The sequence below is a fragment of the Nelumbo lutea genome, chromosome 4 (genome assembly GCF_056320005.1).
Source record: "Nelumbo lutea isolate HS-2025 chromosome 4, American lotus-T2T, whole genome shotgun sequence".
NCBI classification, from domain to species: Eukaryota; Viridiplantae; Streptophyta; class Magnoliopsida; order Proteales; family Nelumbonaceae; genus Nelumbo; species Nelumbo lutea.
In genome coordinates this window covers 91,843,286-91,868,079 of record NC_142687.1, presented here as the reverse complement: position 1 = coordinate 91,868,079, position 24,794 = coordinate 91,843,286, and the positions used below count along the sequence as shown (strand labels likewise).

Genomic DNA, 24,794 nt, shown 5'->3' with positions numbered 1-24,794 from the left:
CCCAATCTGACACCCAGTGCATTATCATAATCGAGTCTAGGGGTCGGGTGTAACTTTCCAGTTTTGCCCATTAATCTCCAAGGTCCAGGGCAATACTGAAAATCTGGTCTAGTTCAAAGATTCAATTAATCCTACACTGTATGTGCCTAGGGTCTCACCCTGGCAGCTGAGACAGACCACCCCAACCGACTTGGTGGCACAACAGTGTCAGCCTTATCAAGATAGGTCTCCCCAGTCCGACCCACTGGCTGTGAACATTCTAAACTAACACGAGTTTCATTAAGTGTTCAATTTAAGGGTATTACACAGAAACATACCAAGGGAACATGAATCAAATATGCACTTTTATTCATTTACAATAAACTCATAAAGTACATCATTCTGATTGAAGCTAAGGGCATACAAAACTGTCCAACAAGAAGAAGAGAAGAGAAGAGAGAAGGAAAAACAGGTTTGAACTACAGAGAGAGTTCTATTATCCCTAGTCGGCCATATTGTATTTATACTTTTCTAATGAAAAAACAAAAGGTCTGTTGTGCCCCTACTTAAGTATGGGACGCATTACTTAATTTAAACATGACACCTCACACCAAACATAAACAAATTGACAAAACTACCCCTATACAGTCGACACTAACGGGATTTATACTTATTTCATGAGTCCTGGCTCAAACTCGATTGAGTTGGAGGAAAATGCCTTGGAGAAAATAGTGGGCTTACCTTTCCATCTCCGGTCACTTTCAAACTTCCAAAGAATTGCCTAGCTCTGCTGCAGTGTGCTTGCAGGAATGAACACTACAAATCTCCAAGTAGCATCTCTCTAGCTGTTGGGGGTTAAATTGAAGAACATACCGTGGATGATTGAAGTTACAGTGGAAGAGACAGCTTACCAAGTTTGGATATTAGTAGCAATGGAGAGGGAGCTATGGAAAGAGGCAATGGAAGAAGATGACGTGGTTTTGAGATGCTTATGTCGCACCCTTCCATTGGTTGGTATAAGTAAACGGTCAACTACAAAAGTAGCCCAACCATCTGCCTTAGCAAAAGAAGGAGAGCAGATTACTAATTCTATAAGGCAAGGTGAACTGTTGATGGTCAACCAAAGGGGCATATTTAAATCTTATGCAAAGGTGGTGTCAGACCCACCTGACATCCTCAGCAAGGAAATAAGGGAGACGGGAAGATGTAAAGACATGGCTGAATCGGGTACTAAGATTGCTCACCCAACTGAACCGGAAATTAACAAAGTGGAGGTTGAAATGGGAGGTTGAACTAAATTTCCTAATGCAGTGAGGGCAACTAGGGCACGTGATCACTTAACCCCCAAATCTCTTTAGGGGATGACAACAGGGGTCTATCATCATCCCTGTTGCAACACATCTGCCCTCCTTTCGAGTGCTCAATGAAACAGGGCCTGAAGTAACTCTCCTCAGGCAATGCTAGCAGAAATTCCAAAAATTTGTTAGGAGGCCCAAATCTAATTTAGATACCAGTGTAGGCAGAGAACTCCACAACACCTAATAAACCAAATCCAAGATACTTCAAAGAACCTAGAGGAGACTGGGAAGAAGACAATGACTGGGAAGATATTCAAGATTTTAAAAACAAAGAAGACCAGGAGGTAAATCAACCTTTGAGCGTCGAAAGTATAGGCTCCATAAAAGCTTGCAGAATTTCAGACAAAGATTGCTTGGAAACTGAGCTTTTATTTGAAGAACAACCTTTGGAAAGGACGATTCAGTTGACAGCAGCAGAAAGAGAAGAACCCATCCCATCCTGTGAGACAAGTTCACTACAACCTGAAGATCAAAGCACGGTGCAACCTATACAAGGCCATGAACAAAACCAACGACTTGGGATTCTTGGTAAATCATTTGTTTAAAGTGGAGAAGCGCAGTAGGAACAGAAATAGATGCTGTCAAGGTGGCTTCTCAAGAGGAAGGTGACCAATAAAGGCTGGATTTAAGGGAAGCTTGCAAAATATTGGAACAGGGAAACAGGGAAACTCTAACTCCCTCTCTTCTTTAATTCCTGTTTTTCCTTCTTCCTCCGCTTCGATTTGCGTGTTTAACCCTGTGTCCTCTTGCCCTCCTCTTTCTATGTATGTAGTTCCAGTTCCAGACCAGCCGGTTGTGAATGATGAGAACCCTTGCGCCTTTAAGCCTGAAGTAGGGACACTAAGTGAGGAAGTGAAGGAGGATAAGAGCGAGGGTAGAATCTTAGACTAGTAGTTAAGAACCTATCAGTGTTGCTGGAAGAGGAGGATAGGAAAACTGAAGCAGAAGCTGAGTCTAGTAGCCCAGGAGGGGAAGCATTAGAACCAAGAAAAGGAGATGAGTTGACCCAAAGGGAGAATGTCATGATTTCACCTCCAGATGTTGAAGTATATATTAGAACAGAAAAAGGATAGGGGGAAGGAAAGAATCCCAATAAGAAGAAGAAGAAAAGTGAAGTGGAGAAATTGGCCACAGAGATCTCCTATGAAGAGGGCACTAAAAGGAAGGGGAAAAGGAAAGTGCATTAGGAGAGAGGAAAGGTACAGGTCTGTAGTCTGATTGAGAATGAAGAACATTAATTGGAATATGAGGGGTCTAGGGGGTGCAAAGAAAAGAAGACTAATAAGGAGCGTACAGAGGAAAGAGAAGCTAGATATATTCTTTTGGTCAAGGAAACTTTCAGGGATGGATAGCAGGTGGCTAGAAGCATTTGGGGAATTAGAGGCCTAAGCTGGATTTATGCACCTTGGGAAACCTCAAGGGGAAAACTCACTGTATGGAAAAATGAGGAAATGGAGTGCCTGGAGGAGTTCATTGGGAACTACTCAGTCTCGATCAAAATTAAAAGTCCAAACGATGGGAGGGACTGGGTTTGGACTAATGTGTATGGTCCAAATTCTTATAGAGAGAGAGAGAGAGAGAGAGGAGAGGGAGAGGGAGAGAGAGAGAGACTAGTTTTGAGAAGAGTTGAGTGCAGTAAGTGGATTGTGGGAGGAACCTTGGTGTCTAGGGAGAGATTTCAATGTTTTAAGATTTTCAAGGGAAACAAACAACCCAAACCAAGGGATTACTCTTAGAATGAGGAAATTTAATAATTTGATTGAATCTTTTGAGCTAAAGGAACCCCCACTTTTACAAGCTGACTTCACTTGGACAAACTTTCAGGCCAACCCAATTTGTTCCAAACTGGACAGGTTCCTCTTTTCGGTAGATTAGGAAATGTTGTGGGAAAATCCGACTGTTAGAGCCTTGCCTAGGGTAACCATAGATCATTGCCCTATCTCTCTTGGCCAAGAGTTGTTTGATGGCCCATCACCTTTTTCATTTCGAGAATATGTGGTTGGAAGACCCTCACTTCAAGGAAAAAGTAAAATCTTGGTGGATCGAGGAAAGGCTGAGAAGTAGAATAAAGGGTGTTAACTTTTTGAGGAGGTTGAAAGCCTCAAAGGGGAAATTAAAAGATTGGGATAGAGACTAGTTTGGAAGAATTGAAGAAGCTCAAGAAAGAATCTCCTCTAGGATAGAGGAACTGGACAGAAAAGAAGCTGTGAGAGAAATGATTGAGGTAGGAGAAAAGCGCTGGAAAAATGAAGGTGAAGTTGGAAGACATTTTAAGAATGGAAGAAATATCTTTGAGACGAAGGTCAAGGTGTAAGTGGCTTCAGGAGGGGGATGAAAATACAAGATTCTTCCACTCTTTATCAAATGGGAGGAGAAAGAAAAACTTAAAGTGTGAAAATGGATGGAGTTGAGGTAAGAAGAAAATAGGAGATTGTTAAGGTGTTTGTGGACCACTTTAAGAGCATCTTTTGCAGAACGGAGGGAAACGGACAAGAAGACTCTGATTTGGATTGGGATAGGGTGACAGATAGTCAATCAAGTGTGTTGGAGAGTGCCTTTATCATTGAGGAAATTAGAGAGGCTGTATTCTCCATGGAAAGATCAAAAGCACTAGGGCTAGATGGGCTTACTATGACTTTTTCCCAAGATTGCTGGGAATTTTTGGAAAAGTATCTAAAAGAGGTGTTTAATGAGTTTATGTATCATGTGCAACACCAGTATACTAGCCTTGAAAAGGTTTCCAGGAATCATGGCCAAAAGCCTTAGTAAAGTGTCGAACTATTTACATCTTAAATAGAAAAGGAATAGAGTTGCAGAGCACAGATTGTGGTTTTTGCCATGTTCCAACACCTCTGAATCTGGCAAACACCTTTTCATACAATGCCGGTTCACCTCGAGCATGTGGTCTCACTTTCTTGGCATCTTTAAAGTGCAGTCCTGAATACCATTGCTCCCTCTTCAGCAGATGGCAGTTCAGAAGTTTAAGCAAAAGAGGGAAAAAGCTCTTTGGGCCATGATACCTTTCACTATTTTTGGAAGGACTATGAAAGGAACACTCTTATCTCTGAAACAAGGCAAATTCAAAGTAATGCTTAGACAGTGGAAAAATGCTTCAGGGATATATCTCATTCCTCATATTTAACTTTGATCCTTTGTTTATAACTAGAAATTGATGTATAAATTTCTTTTCATATATTTCCTCTCATTGTACGAGGCTTTTGGTGTACGAGGGTACAGGTGTAGAAGCATATAGATTCTTGCCATATATCAATACAAGCACTATGTTTTATATTAGAAAATGTGTGGGGAAGCCAAGCAGAGAGGCCTTAAGTTTAACTATACAACCATTACCCATATCAAGTCTAATAAAGGAATGAAAAAGAGGTAATATGTTAAGTGTACCAGTCAGGCACACATTCCTAACAGTAAGACACAGGTCCAGATCTTATTAGAAACTAGAATTGTACAATGTCCATGGGTTCACTTTACCCTAAATATAATCACTGCATTAACAACCTATCATTGGTCCGGTAAGGGGTGCTCATGAAAAATCAAAAATCAAATATGTGCCCATGGTTCAGTTCTAACTGTGAGCACCCCTCACCAAAACAGTCCTCTAATTCCCATATTACTTCTGAGAATTGAGGCAATAGCCACAATACCTAAGAAAACACAAAAAAACATCTTAATGTTGCATGTTTAGAATAAGCTTACACACATTCTATGGGAGAAAGGATAAATGAATATATGTATGAATTGATATGAAGTAGTGGATTATACTAGGATATATTTTGTCTACTAATATCAAGATTTTCCCATCAGGGAATGTAGTAGAGAATATATGCATTAAAAATACTAGTTCCTATAATTGTTGACAAGAAAGAATAACACACTTTACACATGTTTCATTAATCACAAGCAATATCTAAAGCCAAAAAAAGCCAAATTTTAAGGACCATTACTGAACTAGAAACCCTAAGTGCCCATAAGCTTCGTAAAGATTGTCTATAATAAGCAACATTAAAAAATTTAATGCACAGATTATCAGGAGTAGTTGTTAGATGCTTACAGTAAGTACTGAAGCTGGAACTGCCAAAACTGTTAGAGGGATATAAGCAACAGCCCTACACAAATTCCAACGAATTAAAGTTCAATTAGGGAAGTGCAGAATTAAAGACAATTTTTAAATTTCAAACACCAAAAGATCAATAAATCCCATGGATGATAGCATGTTTAGAGGGGTAGAGATAGAATTGGCTTAGGGGGATCTATTCCCAATATGGCATTTGCCTTTGTATGCTTTTGGCTATGTTTGGCTATGTTTTAGCTTTCCCAACTTTTGGGATTTGTTATGTCATCAAAATCTTACCATTTACAATGTGATTCATGATTTAAACAAAATCTTACGATTTTTGTTTGAAACCTAAAATTTGATTCATAAATTTTATCAACTTATACAATTCCTAAGACTTAATGTGATTCAAATAAATTCAAATAAGAATTAGTTCTCTACTTTGTCATTTCTTTTGTTTATATTTAGTTTTGTAAAGGAGACTTGTTTAAAAGTCGTTACTAGAAAATCATTTATATGCATTATTTACGATCGGTTTTTTTTTCTGAGCAGCAAAAGGAGAATAATTTTATTCAGTTAAGAGAATCAGTTACAGAATTACAGCAAGTAGAAAGTAGACATGGCACTCAGATCTGATATTGAGTTTATTTTTCATTATATGTAGGTTAAAGAGCCATTCTATGTGGTTTTACTGGTTTATTTGAATTTCAAGTCAAACTTGGTTTTTTTTTTTTTAAGTGTAAAGAGAAATTTTCATTAAAAAGAAAAAAGAGATACAACAGAAGAGATGATAAGATATCATCAAGGGGAACACAACTAATGGACCTAACAAAACAAACAACAAGACCCTTTAACAACACCGAAAAAACAAACACACAATTTACAAACCAAAGACTCAGACAAAACCAGACTCAAGTTAAAAACCTTGAAAACCCTGGTACAGAGAAGCTCAGTCTTCATCCACGAACACATCCTCCTGATCTGAAACTACCTCGTTCCAAGCTTCGCTTCCTTTCACCAGAGTTTTTTTCTTTAACTTCTCTTCACTTGGTTATATCATCTTATGCTTCTATTGTACGTGGTAAATTTGAAGTGTTTTAGGTACATATATGGTAGATACGGATCAAAAAATAGAGCATCCCAGCCACAAACCGTTGTATCTGAAGCAAGACCTGAGGTTGTTGGCAGGATTGACAGGGGATGGATTTATTCAATAGGAGAGACCAGGAGGAGTTGGAAAGAACCTGTCAACAAATTTGTGTGTTATTAGAGGAGTATAGTGCAAAGGAAGAAGCTTTAGGCCATCCTAGCCAACTAGGACCCTTGGAGAGAAAGGAGAGTTCATTGCAGAAAGGATAAGTAACGAGATTTCAGACAGAAGTCCAAATAAGGTGACTAATGGAAAGTTTGTTCGGATCTTGAAAGAGGGAGTAGAAGTGAGGATTTCAAATAAGAGGGAAGGACAAGGAAAAAGAAAAAAAGAAGAAAAGGTCAGAGGTGGAGAGGATTAATCTCAGATATTGAGGGAGACATTGAGTTCAGTGCCTGAGGGGTTAGAAGGAAAGATTCCAAGTAGGGAGCATTCAGTGGTAGAACAAGGGTTACCTAGCAAGTTAATGAAGATTGTCAGTTGGAATGTTAGAGGTCTAGGGAGTGCTGGGAAAAGGAGAGTAATTAAGGATCTGCTAAGCATAGTTGTCAAGACGTCGCCTAGACTAGGCACCCTTGGCTGGGTGCCTCGCCCAAATGCCTTGTCATTTTTGTCACCTTGGCTGGGCGCTTAGTCGCCTAGAAGGGCGCCTAGTTGCTAAAAGTCAAGGTGGGCGCCTTTTATAATATCATTTATATTGATGTATCTTATTAATGTGTGTTAATACATTTTATTATATGCTATATATATATATATATATATATATATATATATCAATTATACTTTGTTTTAATGTTTTACTATTAAATTTAAAAGATCAAAGGGTTTTGAGGAGAAAAAAAGAAAGAAAGAACGAAAGAAAAGAAAGGGGAAGGAAAGAATAGAATAGTAAAGTTTTTTTTTATTCTCTCTCTCTAATTAAATAAAACAGAAACTCCATCCTTGTTTTTTTATTTTACTTTCCATCTTGAATATTTACCACATAAAGTTAATAACCTTCTCTTTTAGATGTGATGATTTGCCACATTTTTAGAGGAAATTTAATGTTCTTAATAAAGAGAATTGCTATTTTTTTCAATTAACATACATGCTGAATGGTATATAAAACTAGGAAACATGCTGAAGGTCCTTTGCGCCTATGGGGGACGATAATCGTAGTCTATCATCGTCCCCCTCAGTCTCTCTTCGTTCTTCTCTCCCCCAAATGGGTACGACAAACAGAGATACCCCCCCTCCTCTCTTTCCCAGGCAGAAGGTGCCTCATCCGCGCAAGGAAAGAAACTACAGTAGAGGACAGCAGCTGAAGAGAACTCCACGACCCCTGAAAAGCCGAACCCTCGGTACAATAGGGGCTCACAAGGGGACTCCGAAGATGACTCAGACTGGGAGGATTTGAGAGATGTGAAAGAGGATGAAGTGAATCATCCGTCGAGTATAGGTAGCCTCGGCTCAACAAAGGCCCATAATTTCACAAACCTTGAGGTCTTTGGAACTGAACTCCTCTTTAGTGAAGAAGCTAGTATGGAAGTTCTGGAACTACAAGAATCAGCGGATGGTGACTCTACAGTGGAAAGTGGGAGCCTTTCAGATGATTCTCAGAGAGAGGAGAAAGTAGAAACAAGTCAAGAACAAAGGCAGGGTAGCGGTTTTAAGGAGTGGGATTTCCACTGCAGACCAAATGTGGAACCGCTTGAAGAGCAGCTCCCCCTAGCTGCACAGGTGGTTACTAAACCTGAACTCGAACCATCAACGGTAGTGCTTGGAGTGGTCGATGAAAACCAGGATCAGGATCAGGGAGTTTCTTCCCCCTTTCCCCTCACTCCCATTCTTTCTTCCTCCCCTCTTTCCTTTCAAAACTCAATTGATATTGGTCCTTATAGTAATCCTCGGCCTTTGGTTTTTGCAGATCCAGCTATTGAAACCTTACCAGCTGCAGACCAAATGCGGAACCGCTTGAAGAACACCTCCCTCCAGCTGCACAGGTGGTTACTGAACCTGAACTCGAACCATCAAGGGTTGTACTTGGAGTGGTCGATGAAAACCAGGATCAGGGAGTTTCTTCCCCCCTTCCCCTCACTCCCATCCTTTCTTACTCCCCTCTTTCCTTTCAAAACTCAATTGATATTGGTCCTTATAGTAATCCTTGGCCTTTGGTTTTTGCAGATCCAGCTGTTGAAACCTCACCGGTGGCGGATAATGACCCTTGTGCGGCAGGAAAAGAAGATGGGGGAGGAGATAAAGACAAGGAGAGGGAAGTAATCCTGAATGTGGCTCAAGAGAAGGAATTTGAGAAGGAAGAAGGAGGAAATGGAACTATTGTAGGCACAAAAGAAAAGGGGAAGGAACTTGGTGTGTTAGATGAGAAAAAAGATGATTGCAAAGAACCATCTAAACTAAAAGGGAAGGAACAAAAAGAAGCTAGAGGAAAGTTCACCAAAGGAAAGGTCTATCTTAGAAAAGAAGCAGAGATGATAAAAAAAAGAAAAAGAAGAATGAATGGGGTGGAAAAGCTTGCCTATGGAGTGTCCTATGAGAAGACAGTAAACAAGAGGGAGAAAAAGAGAGGAGACTAGAACTTGGAAATAAGGAAGGGTCTAGACAAAAAAGTGGAATGAAGATTCTTTGTTAGAATGTAAGAGGGTTAGGATGTGCAAAGAAGAGAAGAATCATCAAGAATGTGATAAGAACCGAGAGACCGGTTATAGTCATGCTCCAGGAAACAAAACTTTCGGATTTGGATGGAAGATGGATAAGAAGTATCGAGATTAGTAGGGGTCTAAGTTGGTCTTTTGCCCCATCTTGGGGCGCCTCAGTAAGTATCAATAAAATCCAAGAGGATGAGTGATGGAAGGGATTGGATGCTGACCAATGTGTATGACTCAAACTCATACAAAGAGAGGGATACCTTCTGAGGAGAGCTAGATGCAGTTAGGGGCCTTTGAGAGGGACCATGGTGTTTGGGATGGGATTTCAATGTGGTAAGGTACACAAACGAGAAATACAACCCCAATCAGTCCATAACAAGGTGGATCAAATCAAGGATGTATTAGCTTGGCACATTTTTCTATCCTTTTAAATGGGCTAGCAAAGGACTTCTTCCCGGCTAAAAGAGGACCGAGACAGGGTGATCCCTTATCCCCATTCCTATTTACCTTTGTTGCTGAGGTTTTGAGTAGACAAATCATCAAGGCTGACCAAGAAAATCAGTTTAAAGGTTGGAGGATTGTTAGTTCAAAGGTGGTGGTGTCTCACTTACAATTTGCTGATGATACAATCATTTTCTGTGAGAGTTGTGATGAATCTAGTTTGAGGAATCTGAAAAATTTGGTGGATAAGTTTCAGTAGGACTCCAAACTAAAAGTGAATTAGGGAAAAAACTATGTAGCTGGAATAAACCTAGGAGAGGAGGGCATCCAAGCCATGGAAAATTTGCTAGGTTGTGAAGTGAAAAGCTGGCCTCTAGAATATCTAGGTATGCCCTTGGGGGAAACCCGAAAGCTGAAAGCTTTTGGAAGCCAGTTTTAGAGAAATTCACAAAGAAGTTGGCAATGTGGAAGAGAAGTTATATTTCCTTGGGGGGAAGAATCACTCTAATAAAATCCACCCTACCAAATCTGCCTACTTATTTCCTCTCCACCTTTAAGATCCCGATGAAAATAGCAAGGAGGCTAGAGAAGATAATGAGGGATTTTTTGTGGGAACCTGGCAATGAAAAGAGGGATCATTTAGTGAAGTGGAAGCAAGTCTGTAAACCTAAGGAGCAAGGTGACCTAGGTATTGGGAACATTTTAAAGAAAAATGTGGCCATCGTAGGGAAATGGCTGTGGAGAATCCCTTGTGAAGAAGATAGGTTGTGGCACAAGGTCATTAAAAGCATTCATGGTGAAGCAAAAAACAGCTAGGATGCAAAACTAGCCTCCAATGCAGCTCCAAATTCCCCTTGGAAGGCAATCTTTGAGGTACTACCAACCTTTCTTCACTTTATCCGTTTTGATGTTGGGTGTGGCAATAAAGTTTTATTCTAGAAAGACCTATGGGTTGGGGATTTACCTTTTAAGGTTAAATTCCCGGACCTCTACTCTTTGTCAAACATTAAAAACAAACCGATTGCTAGGGTTGGCATGCTTTCAGACTTGGGTATCTCTTGGGACTTTGGCTTCAGAAGGGGGCGGAGGGAAAATGAATGTGAGTCCCTATTGCTCTTGATCCCAACCCTAGATAAGGTCCACTTAGACCAAACTACAGATGATAGTAGAGTTTGGTCCCCAACTCCTAATGGTTTATTTTTTTTTATCAGCAAAAAAGAATTTTATTTGAAATTAGATTTAAAATTTCACAACTTTGTATATGGGATTCGAACTCCCACACTATTACATATTTCTGTCCCTCTTAACATTGCAGCCCAAAACAATTGTTGCCTCAAAGCCCCTTGTTTAGCAAGATAATCAGCTAGCCCATTTGCACTCCTTCCTACTCATTTGAATCCAGCCTCTACCTCCCTTGCAACCTTTTTCCACTTCCCTTATCACTTGTTTGAAAGTCTATGGAGTAGTTCTATTGTTTTTAGCCCAAGAGATGATCACCTTGGAGTCCCCTTCAACCTCAATATGCCTCATTCCTAGTTGCTTAGCTGTCTTCAATCCTTGTAGCATTGCCATTAACTCAGCTTTTAGAGAGTTGCCCATGCCAATAGGTCCAAAGAATAATGCTAATATTCTCCTATCAGAATTTCTGATTACTCCCCTAATACTTGATAGTCTCGGATTTCCAAAAGAGCTTCCATCAAAATTCAATTTGATTCTATTACCATCTGGAGGTTTCCATTCCATCCTTACTCTCTCTTTCACTCTTGAAGATTGTGCTACTTCTGTCCAGGATCTTATAATGTCCATTACTGAGAAATCTTGAAAGATATGCAAAGATCTTACCCAATGAGCTACTTTAACTTTAATTGTGTCGATTACCTCCTCAATTGTTCTACTCTTGTCCAGGAATATTCTGTTATTTCTTTCTTCCCAAATCACCCAACAAATAGCTGCCTTTGTAGCTTTCCACATAACCTTCCCCCTTTTCTTTGGTTGCCTCAAAAAATCTCGGTTGAAAAGTCCTACCACATCTTGAGGGGAAACCCACTTGCAACCAAAGAGAAAACAAAAGAATTCCCAAATGTGATGCACAAAGGAACAAGATAATAATAGATGTGCCAAGGTCTCACCACTTTCCTTACAAAGGGAACACATGTGAGGAGAAAGGCAAGCAAAAGGCCTTCTTCTCTGCAGCATATCACAAGTATTAACCTTGCCAAGGAAAATTTTCAACAGAAGGCTTGAAGTTTTGGGGGGATAGGCTTACTCCAAATTTCTTTTACAAGGAAGTCTCCATCCGGGTTATTAGGTGTGGCAAGAACACTAAAAAGGGAGGAACAAGAGAAGAGACCATCTGAGGAGCCTTTCCATATTCTCTTGTGCCTCTTTCTTCAGTTTGCTCACTCACTACAATCCTTTGGAGGTGAACTTCCCAATGAGAGAAATCTGGTGTAAACCAATCCCTCCTAAAGTACAAGCCTTCTGTTGGGAAGTATTCGTAGGGAAGGTAAACACTTGTTATGTGCTACAGAAAAGAAGGCCAAAAAAATGCCTCTCTCCTCATGTGTGTCCTTTGTTAGGATTGTGGTGAAACCCTACCCCACTTATTTTTATCCTGCTCTTTTGTTTCTTGTATTTGGGAAATTGGTTGTTCTCTCTTTGGATGCAGATGGGCTCCCCCACATGATGTAGTAAGTAAGTCTATTTAGCCCCTCCTTCCTGAGGCAACAGAAGAAAACAGGAAAGTGCTTATGGAAGGCAGCAAGAGCTACTGTGGTATGGGAGGAAAGAAACCAAAGACTCTTCTCTGAAAAAACTAAACCAAAGAAGTCATGCCATAAAAATCAAAACTACACATTGGGTGATGACCATGGAACTATTCAAAAACTTCTCCACGAATGACATTCTAAGAAACTGGACTTAAGTAGCACAAACAGATGTACCCAAAGAAGTTGTGAGAGCGGAATGGAAACCACCTGCACTGAACAAACTAAAACTACACTTTGATGGGAGTTCCTTTGGTAACCCGGGAAGGGCAGGTATAGGGGGTGTGATTAGAAATCATCTAGGAGAAGTTGTGGCACTCTTCTCAGGACCAATAGGTATTGGTGACTCAAAACAGGCTGAATCTCTGGCTCTACTTCAAGGTTTAAAGTTGGCTGAGCAGATTGGAACAACAGATTTAAAAATAGAAGGAGACTCACTACTGGTCATTTCTTGGGCTAAACACATCACATCAGCACCCTGTAAGCTCAAATTTATCTACAGAGAAATTGGCATACTCACTAGGAGGTTCAACTCTCAGTTTGGTTGTGTCAGAAGGACTGCAAATGGGTTGGCGGATACCCTAGCAAAATAGGGGGCAAATAGGTCTACCTTGTACTGGGCAGAACTGTAACTGTTTGTATGTGTATGTAGATTGGGTTAACACAGTGCTGCAACCTATAACTATTGTAATTCAATATTTCTCTGTGATTAATAAAAGGTCTTATTTGCTGATTAAAAAAATCTAACCAAAAGTCGGTTTTTTATATTATAAAACTTTTATCGCCTAGGCGGTAACTAGGCCACTAGGCACCCCAGTGTCGCCCAGAATCGCCTAGACGGCTTGAAAACTATGCTGCTAAGGAAAGAGAGGTTGCTATAGGAAACAAAGTTATTGGAGCTTGACAGAAATCGGATCAGAAGTGTGTGAAGAGCTAGAGGAGTGAATTGGTCCTCATTGCCGCTCTGGGGAGCATCTAGAGGTTCGGTTACCATTTGGATGGAAGATGTAGTGGAACCTTTAGAGGAGTTGTTAGGCAATTTCTAATTTTGTTAAAATTCAAAAATGCGGATGATGAATTCAATTGGGTACTAACCAATTTTTATGGGCCAAACAGCTATAGGAAAAGAAACGAGATGTGGAAGTTGTATGGAATGCACAGTTTTTTTTTTTTTGGGGGGGGGGGGGAGACCCTGGTGCGTAGGTGGAGACTTTAATGTAATCAGATTCCATAATGAAACCAACAACCCACATCAGTCTACCACAACTAGCATGCAAAAATTTAATGAGTTCATTAATAATTGTGAATTGAAGGAGATCCCCTTGTTGCAACCTATCTTCACTTGGTCAAATTTTTGATAAAATCTTGTCTGCTCTAAGCTGTATAGATTTCTTTTTTTTTTTTCTTATCAATAACAAATTCATTCAATTCATTGAAATATCAAAATATTTACAGCAAGGAAGACAAGAACTCTTATCTTCCGAATACAACTTAAAACCTCCAAAGAGAGAAAAAGAGAAAAAGAAACAATTAAGTTACAGCTTAGCCCAAAACATTGCTTCCCTTTCTATCCCTTCTTTAGCTAATCCATCAGCTAAAGAGTTAGATGATCTTTTAAGCCAACTCATCCTGATTTCCATCTCCCACCGCACCAGCCACCTGAATTTCCTCTTCTCATTTCTGTAGTTCCATAAACCACAGTCATCTTTAATCTGCCACCCTACCACCACCTCCGGGTCCCCTTCAATTATGAGTTTCTTGACATTCATCTCCTTGGCTTTCTGAACTCCTTCCATAACTGCAAAGATCTCAGCTCCAAGGGAATCCCCCACACCAATTGGGCCTGAGAACAGGGCATAAATGACCCCATTCTCATCCCTAAAAACACCTCCAATCCCTGATTGTCACAGATTCCCCCTACAACTCCCATCAAAATTTAACTTTAAGAAGCCAGCAGGTGGGGGAGTCCAGGACACCCTTATTTTATTATTATTATTTTTTTTTATCAATAGGACACCCTTATTATTGGATTGACCAGAGTGCAGTTTGCGATCTCGCCCCACTTTCTCAACATGTCTTCCACTGTGTAATCTGTAATAGTTCTAGTGATTTCAGCCACTGTACTGCCCTTATGTGGATCACAGCCCCTCTCTCGTTTTCTAAGAAGATCCTAGTATTTCTTTCTTCCCATAATGTCCAGCATACTGCAGCCCTCAGACCTCTCCACATAGCCCTTCCCCTTTTCATGTGCCACCTGAAAAAGGAAGGGAGAATCATTAGAGAGATCTAGTGGCTAGAGACCTTCCTAGAGTCACTTATGATCACTATCCCATTAAAATAGGCCAAGAGTCCTCTCAAAATGGACCAAGACCATTCATGTTTGAAAGTATGTGGTTAACATACCCAGACTTTGTGGATAAGATAAAGGAGTGGTGCAATGAAGAATTGAGAGGAGTGAAGTGGAAGGGGTTAGATTACATAAGAAATTGAAAAGACTTAGAGCCAATTTGAAAGAGTGGAATATGGTCAGTTTAGGAGAGCAGAGGAACAAAAAGCCCTCCTAATGTCCCAAATTGAAGAACTAAATTGAAAGGAGAATCAGAATTCCTTGAGTGTGCAAGAGAGAGATTTGAGATGGAAACTAAAAAAGGAGTTGGAAGATGTCCTATTGAGAGGAGAAATCTCCTAGAGATGGAAATCAAGACATAATTGGATCAAAGAAGGTGATGGGAATACTAAATTCTTTCATGCATTGGCCAATGGAAGGAGGAGGAAGAAGAATTTTGTGGGTAAATTAGAGGTCAACGGTTAAGAGCTTACTTCCCAAGATGAAATAGGAGGTATTTTTGTGGAGTACTTTAAATCAATCTTTAGAGGCCCTTAAATCTTAGGCAGAATTTGGAAGATTTGGAATGGCCAAGATTGAAAGAGGACTTTAATGTTTGGTTAGAGAGGAGCTTTGAAGAAAAGAGATTAGACGAGCAGTTTTCTCAATGGATAGATCAAAGGCACCACGCCTGGATGGTTTCACTATGGCCTTTTATCAGGATTGTTTGGGAGGTGATTATAGATTATCTCTTTGATGCTTTTAGAGAGTTTGAAGATGGATTTAAGGTTAGTTCGGGAGTAAATGCCACCTCCATCACTCTAATCCCCAAGAAAAAGCTCGGCACACCAAGGATTTTAAGCCTATCAGCCCAATGACTAGTTTATACAAAATCTTGGCAAAGGTGCCCTCAAGAAGGATTGAAGTTGTGCTTCCCTCTATTGTTAGTCAGACTCGGGCTTTTGTACAAGGAAGGCACATAACTGATCAGACTTTGATAGTCAATGAATGTGTGGAGTATATACGAAGGAATAGCCAACAAGGTTTTGTTTGTAAGTTGGATTCAGAGAAGGCCTTGACTTGGTGGATTGGACCTTCTTTGTGGAGGTACTTAGGAATTGTGGTTTTGGAGAGAGGTGGTGTAAGTGGGCCTTTGGATGTATAAGCTTTGTCATTATTTGGTTTTAGTTAATGGTGTTGTGAGGGACTTCTTTCCATCTTGTAGAGGACTAAGACAAGGTCCCCCTATCACCCTTGTCAGTGATGTGCTTAGCCAATTAATCTTAGAAGCTGATGAAGAGAAGGCCCTTAGGGGTTGGAGAATAGGTAGGAATAATCTTCCGATCACCCATCTCCAATTTGCTGATGATATAATAATCTTTTGTGAAGGAGACGATTTAAGGAGGGTGAGGAATCTCAAAGATTTGATCATCTTGTTTGAAAGTGTATCCAATTTGAAGGTCAATTGGACCAAAAGTTGTGTAATGGGCATTAATTTGGAGGATAGGGCTGTTGTGTCTATTGCAGAGTGTTTAGATTGCCCCATCTCCTCTTGGCCTACATCCTACTTAGGTCTTCATCTTGGTGCAAACCCTAAAGAGAGTCGATTCTGGATTCCTTTTTTGGAGAAATTCGAAAAAATGTTGGCCTCATGGAAGAAGAATTACATCTCCTTGGGTGGTAGAGTTACCTAGATTAGGGCCACCTTAGCTAACTTACCAGTTTATTTTATCTCTATCTATAGAATCCCCTCTAGGGAAGCTAAGAGCTTAGAGAGATTAATGAGGAGTTTTCTTTGGGAACCCAGGGAAGAGAAAAAGGATTATTTAGTAAGTCAGGACTTAGTTTGTAGGAACAAAGAGTGAGGTGGATTGGGCCTAGGAAATATAGTGTGCAAGAATGTGGCTTTGTCGGGCAAATGGTTATGGAGGTGCCCCGAGAGAGGGTCTTTGTGGCATGAGATAATTGGTAGCATACATGGACGCTTAGAGAATGTATGAGATGCTGGATCATCTTGTTAGGCTACTTTGGCTTCACCATGGAAAGCAAATTCAAGGATCCTCCCCCAATTCCTCCTTTATATCAAGTATGATGTTTGCTCTGAGAACCTAGTAAGGTTTTGGGAAGACATTTGGGTGGGTAATTCATCCCTTAAGGATTTGTTCCCTTCTCTCTACTTAGTTTCCTTGCAAGAAAAAATGAGCTTGTTGCTAGGTGTCTTTCTTCTCCTATCACCCTTGATTCTTTGAATTGGGATTTTGGGTTTAGAAGAGGCCTAAGTGAGGAAGAATTGGCTTCTGTTACAGATCTTCTGCTTCTTTTGGGTAATGTTCGTTCGAACCCCCTTAAGCCATACAAAAAGATTTGGTTTCCTTTGCCTAAAGTTCCTTTCAGCTGCTTCTTTTTTCAAAATCCTTTGCTCGTCCTCTTTCTCTTTACTCTTCCCTGTAAGGGAAGTTTGGACTAAGCTCATTCCCCCAAAGGTCTCGGTGTTTTGCTGGGAAGTATTCCATGGGAAGGTTAATACTTTGGACAAAATGCAGAAGAAAAGGCCTTACTTGTGCTTATCCCCAAATTGGTGTTCTCTCTGCAAATCTAATGGTAAGGAGTGTTACCACTTGTTTTTATCCTGCCCCTTTGCTACAGCTATCTCGTTTCTGTCATCTTTGGTTGTATGTGATTGCTGCCAGCATAAGTTTCTCGGTTATTTGAACCCTCAATCCTTGGCCAGCAATCAAAAAGAGGAAGGTTGATGTGGAGGTGTACTAGGGCAGCTTCTTTATGGACTATTTGAGAGAAAAGAAATACTAGAATTTTCCACAATAAGGAGAAAAGCCTTCCAGGGATCAAAGACTGCATTTTGACATGGGCAATACACTGGTTGAGAACAACAAACATGTTCCTTTCTTTTTCTTTTGATGACTTTTAGAGAAACTGGTTAACAATGGCTAGTAGTTCCTCCTCAAAGAAGAGTTATGGTGCAGTTTGGGTCCCTCTTGAAGGTTTTGTTAAACTGAACTTTGATGGGAGCAGCGAAGGTAACCTGGCCTCTCTGGCATAGGAAGGGTTTTGAGGAATAAGGACAGCATTGTTCTAGCTTTGTTCCCATGCCCAGTGGGTTTGAGAGACTCTATCAAAGCAGAGCTACTAGCTGCTGTACAGGGGATTCAGCTTGCCAATCAACTTGGTGTAGAAAGATTGTTAATTGAAGGTGATTCCAAGATAGTTGTGAGATGGTTTCTGGATCCAGACTCGACTCTTTGTGGGGTTTTAGGGATCTTCTTAAGAAAGTGATTTGGTTAACAAGGAATATGACAGTGAAAGTCCAATTGATAAGAAGACCAACAAATCAGATAGCTGACTCTCTTGCAAAACAAGGGGTTAACAGGGATTCTTTGTTTTGGGATGCTTTATAATTGAGTATGATCTCATCTCTATTTTGTTAGATGTAATTTTCTATTAAGAGTGAAGCTGCATCCCGTGCCTCAACAGAAATTATCTAATCTTACAATTTACGATGCAAGTCATGATTCGATTCAATTTTCTCTATGATTTACAATACAATTACGATTTTCGGAACATTGGTATCTACTCCCTCACAACTGGGAAGGTAAGACAATATTCTTTATATGCCTTTTTAATAAGTGCTTCCCCTTTGTTCTTCTGGTTACCAATCAAAAAAAAAAAAAAAAAACGAAAAACAAAAAACAAATTTTATTAGTGACCATGTATAGCACTAGCTGATTTTTAATATACTGCTGCCAGATCTACACAAGTATGCCATATATTGGACAGAAAGAAATGTTCCTTAAATTTATAGTACACATACTCTTAAGTAAACAGAATCTGATTGAACATCCAGTTTAACAAGAAGTGGCTGGATATTCCTCCGAATGGTGCCTCTAGTGGTTTACTTATAATTTGGGATGAAGTGGGACAGATATATGGAGCTTTTTTTTTTCAGTCTTGATTCTGTTCTCTAATAGAGAAATGGTTTTACTTGGATTTTCACTGGGGTTTATGGGCCAAACTGCCCAAGGTTTAGAGGGAAGGAACCAGAATATATCTGTGTCTATAGTCGGCTTCCATGGACCGTGGTGTTTTGGGGATAACTCCAATTAGCACTCGCTTTGCTCATGAGAAGTTCAGCAGTGGTAGAATAAAAGAGATGTTGGGGACCTCTTCCTCTGAACTCTGCTCAACTGAACAGAGTTGGATTATTGGATTTGATGGGGGGGTTTATTTTTACTGGATTTGTTGGGGATATTTTATTAAAAAAAGAGATGGATTATTGTCTTTCTTTTTTTATCTTTTGGTGATTCCTTGTCACCTGACCATGTATTTTCTTTTTCTTTAATAAAATTTTCTTTTATTATCATAAAAAAACTAATGGACCCAGCAGGTTGCCCAGAAAATATCCCTGGAAATTAAGTTAAGAAGTTCATAATTTTCAAAAATAAGAAAAAAATTGGGAGAAAAGCGTGATGTTGATGGAAAATTTCCCAGATCAACAAACAACTGCTACTATAATTGGGAGAAGGATTATGATTAACATCAACTCGTAAATGAAACAGAGAGCTAAGACCAAGTTACAATAGAGGTCCACTACCAACAAATAGGAAAGATCAATATAAAGAAGCAGCTACAGCATTACTTACAAAACAAGTGGCCCCCAAGGCCCTAAATTGTTCTCAATCCACAGCAAAAAGTCCTTTAAGATCTGCATAAATCAATTCAGTTTAGTATATAACAGTAGAAAAGAAAGGGGATGGGGAGAAAATAACATAATACAATGATCATCACATGCATATAGATTTAGTACCTAACTCTGCAGTTCAATTTATAAATTACAATGTTCCATATATGGTAATATGGTGATGATAGTAAGCATTACAAATGCAAATAATGCTATTTTTCATAACCAAACAACTAAAAGTTAATGTAGTAATAGTTCACTGAGTTAGACAGTCAAAATATAAAGGATGTAGCAGGAAAATATATATATATATATATATATATATACTGGCAGTTTGGGTAAAAAGATCCTGACAAAGGAATACTAAATAGATTGTCAATCCCTAGATGATGATGTGGAAAGTACTAAGCAAGAAGGATTGAATAAAAACATGCTTTGAACTTCATGAGATATCATTGACTTCAATAAAAGATGATGATCCAGGGGCTTAGCATTTTTCTTTAGAAATTCTTCTTTGTCATGACAATTGCCTACTCTTTTCCAGATCAATGCATATAAAAAGGGGGACCTTACATTTCAGAATTTTTATTGATACACTCATTGGTGTTTGAAGCCATAGTGTTGCTTTCCCATTCAGAGTCCATGTAAATACCATATAGGTGCTTTAACTTTATAGGACATTAGGACCAAAATCATGTTTGATTGGGTATATTAAACCTCAAAGGTTTGTACCATCCTTTACATCAGGTTATGTGCATGGGAGTGTTTGGGGAAAACATTTTCTGGCATCCCCCAACAGAGTGGGTGTTTCAACTTTGGTTGTCTTGTGTGGTGCCTAGTGGTGTTTATATGTGTTAAACTACAATAAACAACTGTGCATTGTATTATGTGACAAAACAACTAACTTTCTTGATTATTAATGCCATAATTTGGATACAAATGTTGAGACTTAAAACACCATGTTAGAGATGTTAGACAATGTATGCCCTTAGCTCCAATTAGAATGATGTACTAATATTTAATGTAAATGAATAAAGTACATATTTGATTTATGTTATTATGGTGTGTTTCTATGTAATACCCTTAAACTGGATACATATGAGACTCGTGTTAGTTTAGAATATTCACAGCCGTTGGATAGATCTGGGGAGATTTATCCTGCCAAGGCTGACACTGATGTGCCGCCAAGTTAGTTGGGGTGGCCTGTCTCAGCTGCTAGGGTGAGACCTGAGGTACATGCAGTGTGGGTTTTCTTGAAACCCTGAACCGGACCAAAATTCCAGTATTGCCCTGGACCTTGGAGATAGATGGGCAAAACTGGAATGTTACACCTGACCCCTAGACTCGATTATGATACTACACTAGGTGTCGGATTGGGCCGTCTTTGATATGCCAATTAGTGAGATCCTTAGAGGGGGTCAAAACCTGGGTATGTTGGGACAGTCTGAGAATTCATCCGAGTGGATAATCATAGTGGCAGAATCAGCCCCTTTGTTGGACAGAGTGAATGATCGGGGATGCACTCTCTCTGATGAAAACCAAAACTGCCGACAGTCGATTTCAACCGTTGAAATTTGTTTTGCAAAATATATTTATGTAGATATATATATATATATATATATATATATATATATATAATATATATATTATTGGTTTCAAAATGTTTGCAAAAGGTTTTAATTCCCGGGATCCAAGTGAGTAGAGAGTGCAGCACTGTACCTTGCAGTCGAGGGAGAGGTTCTCTCTTGTCGGGCAGTGTTTGATCATTATGGGCTGAGAGGTTAAGTGTAAGACCATTGAGGGTAATACCCGATGGGCTAATCTTGCATCTGCCCACAGTCCTTGGGATCTTATAAGGTGGCTTGACCCAAGGACCATTTAGTGTAAATGTTGGGCCCATCAAGAGCCCATGGTGATGGACTCAGGGGTTCACTGTCTCCTACAGTGAATTCAGCCAGGCCTTGTAACAGAGGCTGGGCTGAACCCATGTGGTTGATGTGTAGATCAATGTTTGGGTCCCATGCTATACAAGGATATCCAACTGGGCAGCAATTTGGAGGGTAAATGAGCATATAGACTAATGGGCCTAAAGTCCAATTCAAACTGGCTTAATAAGATTAATTAAAAGAGGGCGGTTCTAGGATTTAGATCAGCAAATGGGATAAGGGATTATCCCTATCCACTAAGAGAGTCCAGATCCAAATAAAGATTTGGATCAGGAAACTCCTAATTAGATTAGGAGGGCTGATCTTTATCGGCAGATAAGATAAGGGATTATCCTTATCTCTTAAAGAGAGTTCAGATCCAAATAAAATATTTGGATTAGGAGAACCTCTCTTTAAGGCTGTAAATAGGAGAGAGCAGGGCGAACCCTCAGTACACATCAGAAATCATCTGACTGACTGCTGATTTCCAGAGAGAGACAACACAGTTTGACTGCACCTGTCTCCTTCTCTCCTGCTCTTGCTGCCATACCAGTTTGATCTCCACCTGTGGGAGAGATCAAGAAGAGTTCTTGATATTACCTTTTGGAAGAAAAGGTAATCTGAAGTAGTGCTCACTAACCCTCCATCAAATTCTTGCTGAAGAATTCGATTCTTGTTGAAGAACCATCCTACTGATTCTGCTTCATCCTGCACCGTGTCATCTTCGGTGAAAGCAGTCTTTGGATCTTTCCTTGGGCGTGAACACCTTCATTGGAGGTTATTACTACTTTGTATCAGGTATATCCCTCCACTCCCTTTTGGTTTCAGATATGGTCTGGTTTAGGTTCAAGATTGATCCTTGAAAATGCAGTTTTTTAAAATAGGGAATGTGATTCCCACATGGGAGAAAGAAATTTTTGAAATTTCGCCCAACCTTCCTGTAGGGTTCGGCCATCCATATGATGGATCTCTCATCCCTTCAAGAGACCCCATGGTGGAGTCGATACCATTATGTATAGGAACACTAACAAAGTTGGTCGTCTAGTGTTGGTGTTTAGATTGATTCTCACTACATTACACAACTGGTGGTTAGTGGATTTGTGGGTTAATGGGATGTTATGAGTGTTGGTGGATTTAAGGTGTGAGTTAGTTGTTTAAGTTTTTTGGATTCTATAAATTGGTTGTATTGTTGAGTTTATTTATGAATGAAGAAGGGATCTATTTTAGGAGGCTGAATGCCCTAGAAGTGTTTAAGGTGGTCTGACGCCCTCAAAGTGGTATTCTCTCTTCTTTTTTTTCTCAAAATTTCCTACTATCTCTTTAGTTTAAGAAAGCATACTCACACTGCTAGTCCTAATAAGTGGAAACTCCACTAACCCCCAGCTTCAAAAACATAATTCAAGTAGAATCAAGATTCAATGTATCAATACTCCCTAATTTGAAATCAGTAGTTTCCACATATCATGCTATTCAAAAAATTGATACTCTCTAATTCTTAGTGTTCCACGTATTGCCTATTTTGAAAATTGATACACCCTAATGAAGACCAATGTTCAAAGATCTAGATACAACCTATTTCATAGTATTTCATGTATCACCTATTCTGAAAATCAATGTGTATCGTACATAATAGATACTTTGAACCATGAGTAGAATACCTGCTCGGGCATGCTATCCAAGTCGACCTCATTCCAGGGGTGGGGAAACCCTCATTTTCAGAAGCTCTACTTGTTTTGAACAATCCCAAATCCCAGATGATTCATATTCCAATTGTAAATGTTTTAACTTTTAAAAGGAAAGTAGAATATATGAACTACCTAAGCATTGTGTTTACAGATTATGTTTCACATAGGAAGTCCATTTATCCATATTGCCTAAAAACTAGGTTTTTGATTTGACTGGAAGATGAAAAAATTGGCCCAAACTTTAGAGGCATTCTGAGATCCGCTTGAAGTTGCAAGAATATCGTTCTAGTAATAAGTAAATAAAACTTGAAGTTTTCACTTCTATTTTTTTTCTCTTGTTTTATCTTCCAACTTGTATCATCACAGCTGCCCTGGAAACCAGAGTAAAAACTAAAGACTGCTGAAATTGAAATCCATGGCTCCATTAGTGGCTTTGTTATTCTAACCAAACTCACGGCCTTATTTTTGTAGAAGACTATGGAACATCTTCCTGCTAGTAATGAAAAATGTAATCATGAAGCTATTGAAACCTAAAGCACAGAACACCAATTGCAAAGAATGCGAATAGAACAAAATAAGCGAAGAGCCTAAGTATCTAAACACTGAAGATCCTCATTTGTCTCCCCAATTTCATCCAATAAAAAACAGGTGGTATAAAATGCAAGTATACAACTTTGTAAACCAAATAATAAGTTGAACCAGTAATCCCCAACTCAACACTACAGAATCCATGCATTAATGCAATCCTCTAAAGTAAACCAGTGGAAGCACCACCACGAAATGCATAATCCAATCGATGAACTAAGTGCCAAGGCCATAAAATCAGAAAATACAACATTGCATTAAGCTTGGGAAATAAAAATTAAAAGAAACAATCAAACAAATAAAAGCTCCAGCAACCGAACAAGGGCGAAATGTGATGAATCACGAAATAAAATACAGCCAATTGAGGGAGGAAAAACCCATAAAAGGGTCGAACCTGTTCCATGGGGAGAGTAATGCAAGCGGTGATAATGGCGGCCAAAAGGAGGAGGAGGAGGGCGATCCTGAAGGTGGAGCCCCGTGTTACCGCCATGGACAACCTTCGACGCCAAGGCCTACACTCCTCTTCGTCGTCTTCCGCTATGGCTTGCTTTAGGGAGGACCTTGCCCTCAATCCTCCAAAGGTTGCCAGATTTAGGCTCCCCAAATTTAGCCGATTATCCCCTTACCAGCACACAAAACCCCCCTTCCTCTTTCTCTCTGGTGGAAGAAAAACGAAAAGCTCCGCCAATTATAGCAGAGACTGGTAAACAGGTGACCAATTTCACCTCCTTCCTTTTGCCACCGCCACTTTCTCTCTCTCTCTCTCTCTCTCTAGTTTTCCTTTTACGCAGGAAGGACCCACTGACCCACTCCCATCTGAGACTTCGATCGCACGGATCTGATTAGCTTCCTTCTAAAGCTGGTCATTTAATCGGACGACAAGGACGAGTACAATATCCTACAACCTTCATATCAATTAACGTATACGTGTACGCTTCCAAAAGCCATGATGAGACTGACCACCTTGTAACTTTGTCGATACAGAATCCGGATTTCGGATTCATCATCTGAGCATGATCCTACGATCCGAGGGTTTCCAAGGGGTGCTCACGGTTCCGTTATATTTTTTCAAATCGAACCGGTGCAATCAGTTAATCGCGATTCGATTTTTCAGTTTTTTATGCACTTAAAATTAAAAAAAAAATCTAAAATTGTTGGTGATTGTTA

At 39.7% G+C, this 24,794-nt stretch overlaps 1 protein-coding gene across 1 annotated transcript in view; it reads right to left on the bottom strand.

Annotated features, from left to right (window-relative positions):
- Positions 1-24,504, bottom strand: part of LOC148861789 (uncharacterized) — a 51,782-nt gene extending 27,278 nt beyond the window's left edge. The window contains exons 1-3 of the mRNA XM_088982305.1: positions 24,022-24,504; positions 19,395-19,456; positions 5,407-5,461 (exon numbers count right to left, since the gene is read on the bottom strand). Of these exons, the coding sequence (XP_088838431.1) occupies positions 5,407-5,461; positions 19,395-19,456; positions 24,022-24,117 (213 nt within the window). The 5' untranslated portion in view covers positions 24,118-24,504. The remainder of the gene's footprint in view (positions 1-5,406; positions 5,462-19,394; positions 19,457-24,021) is intronic.
- Positions 24,505-24,794: the final 290 nt, after the last annotated feature.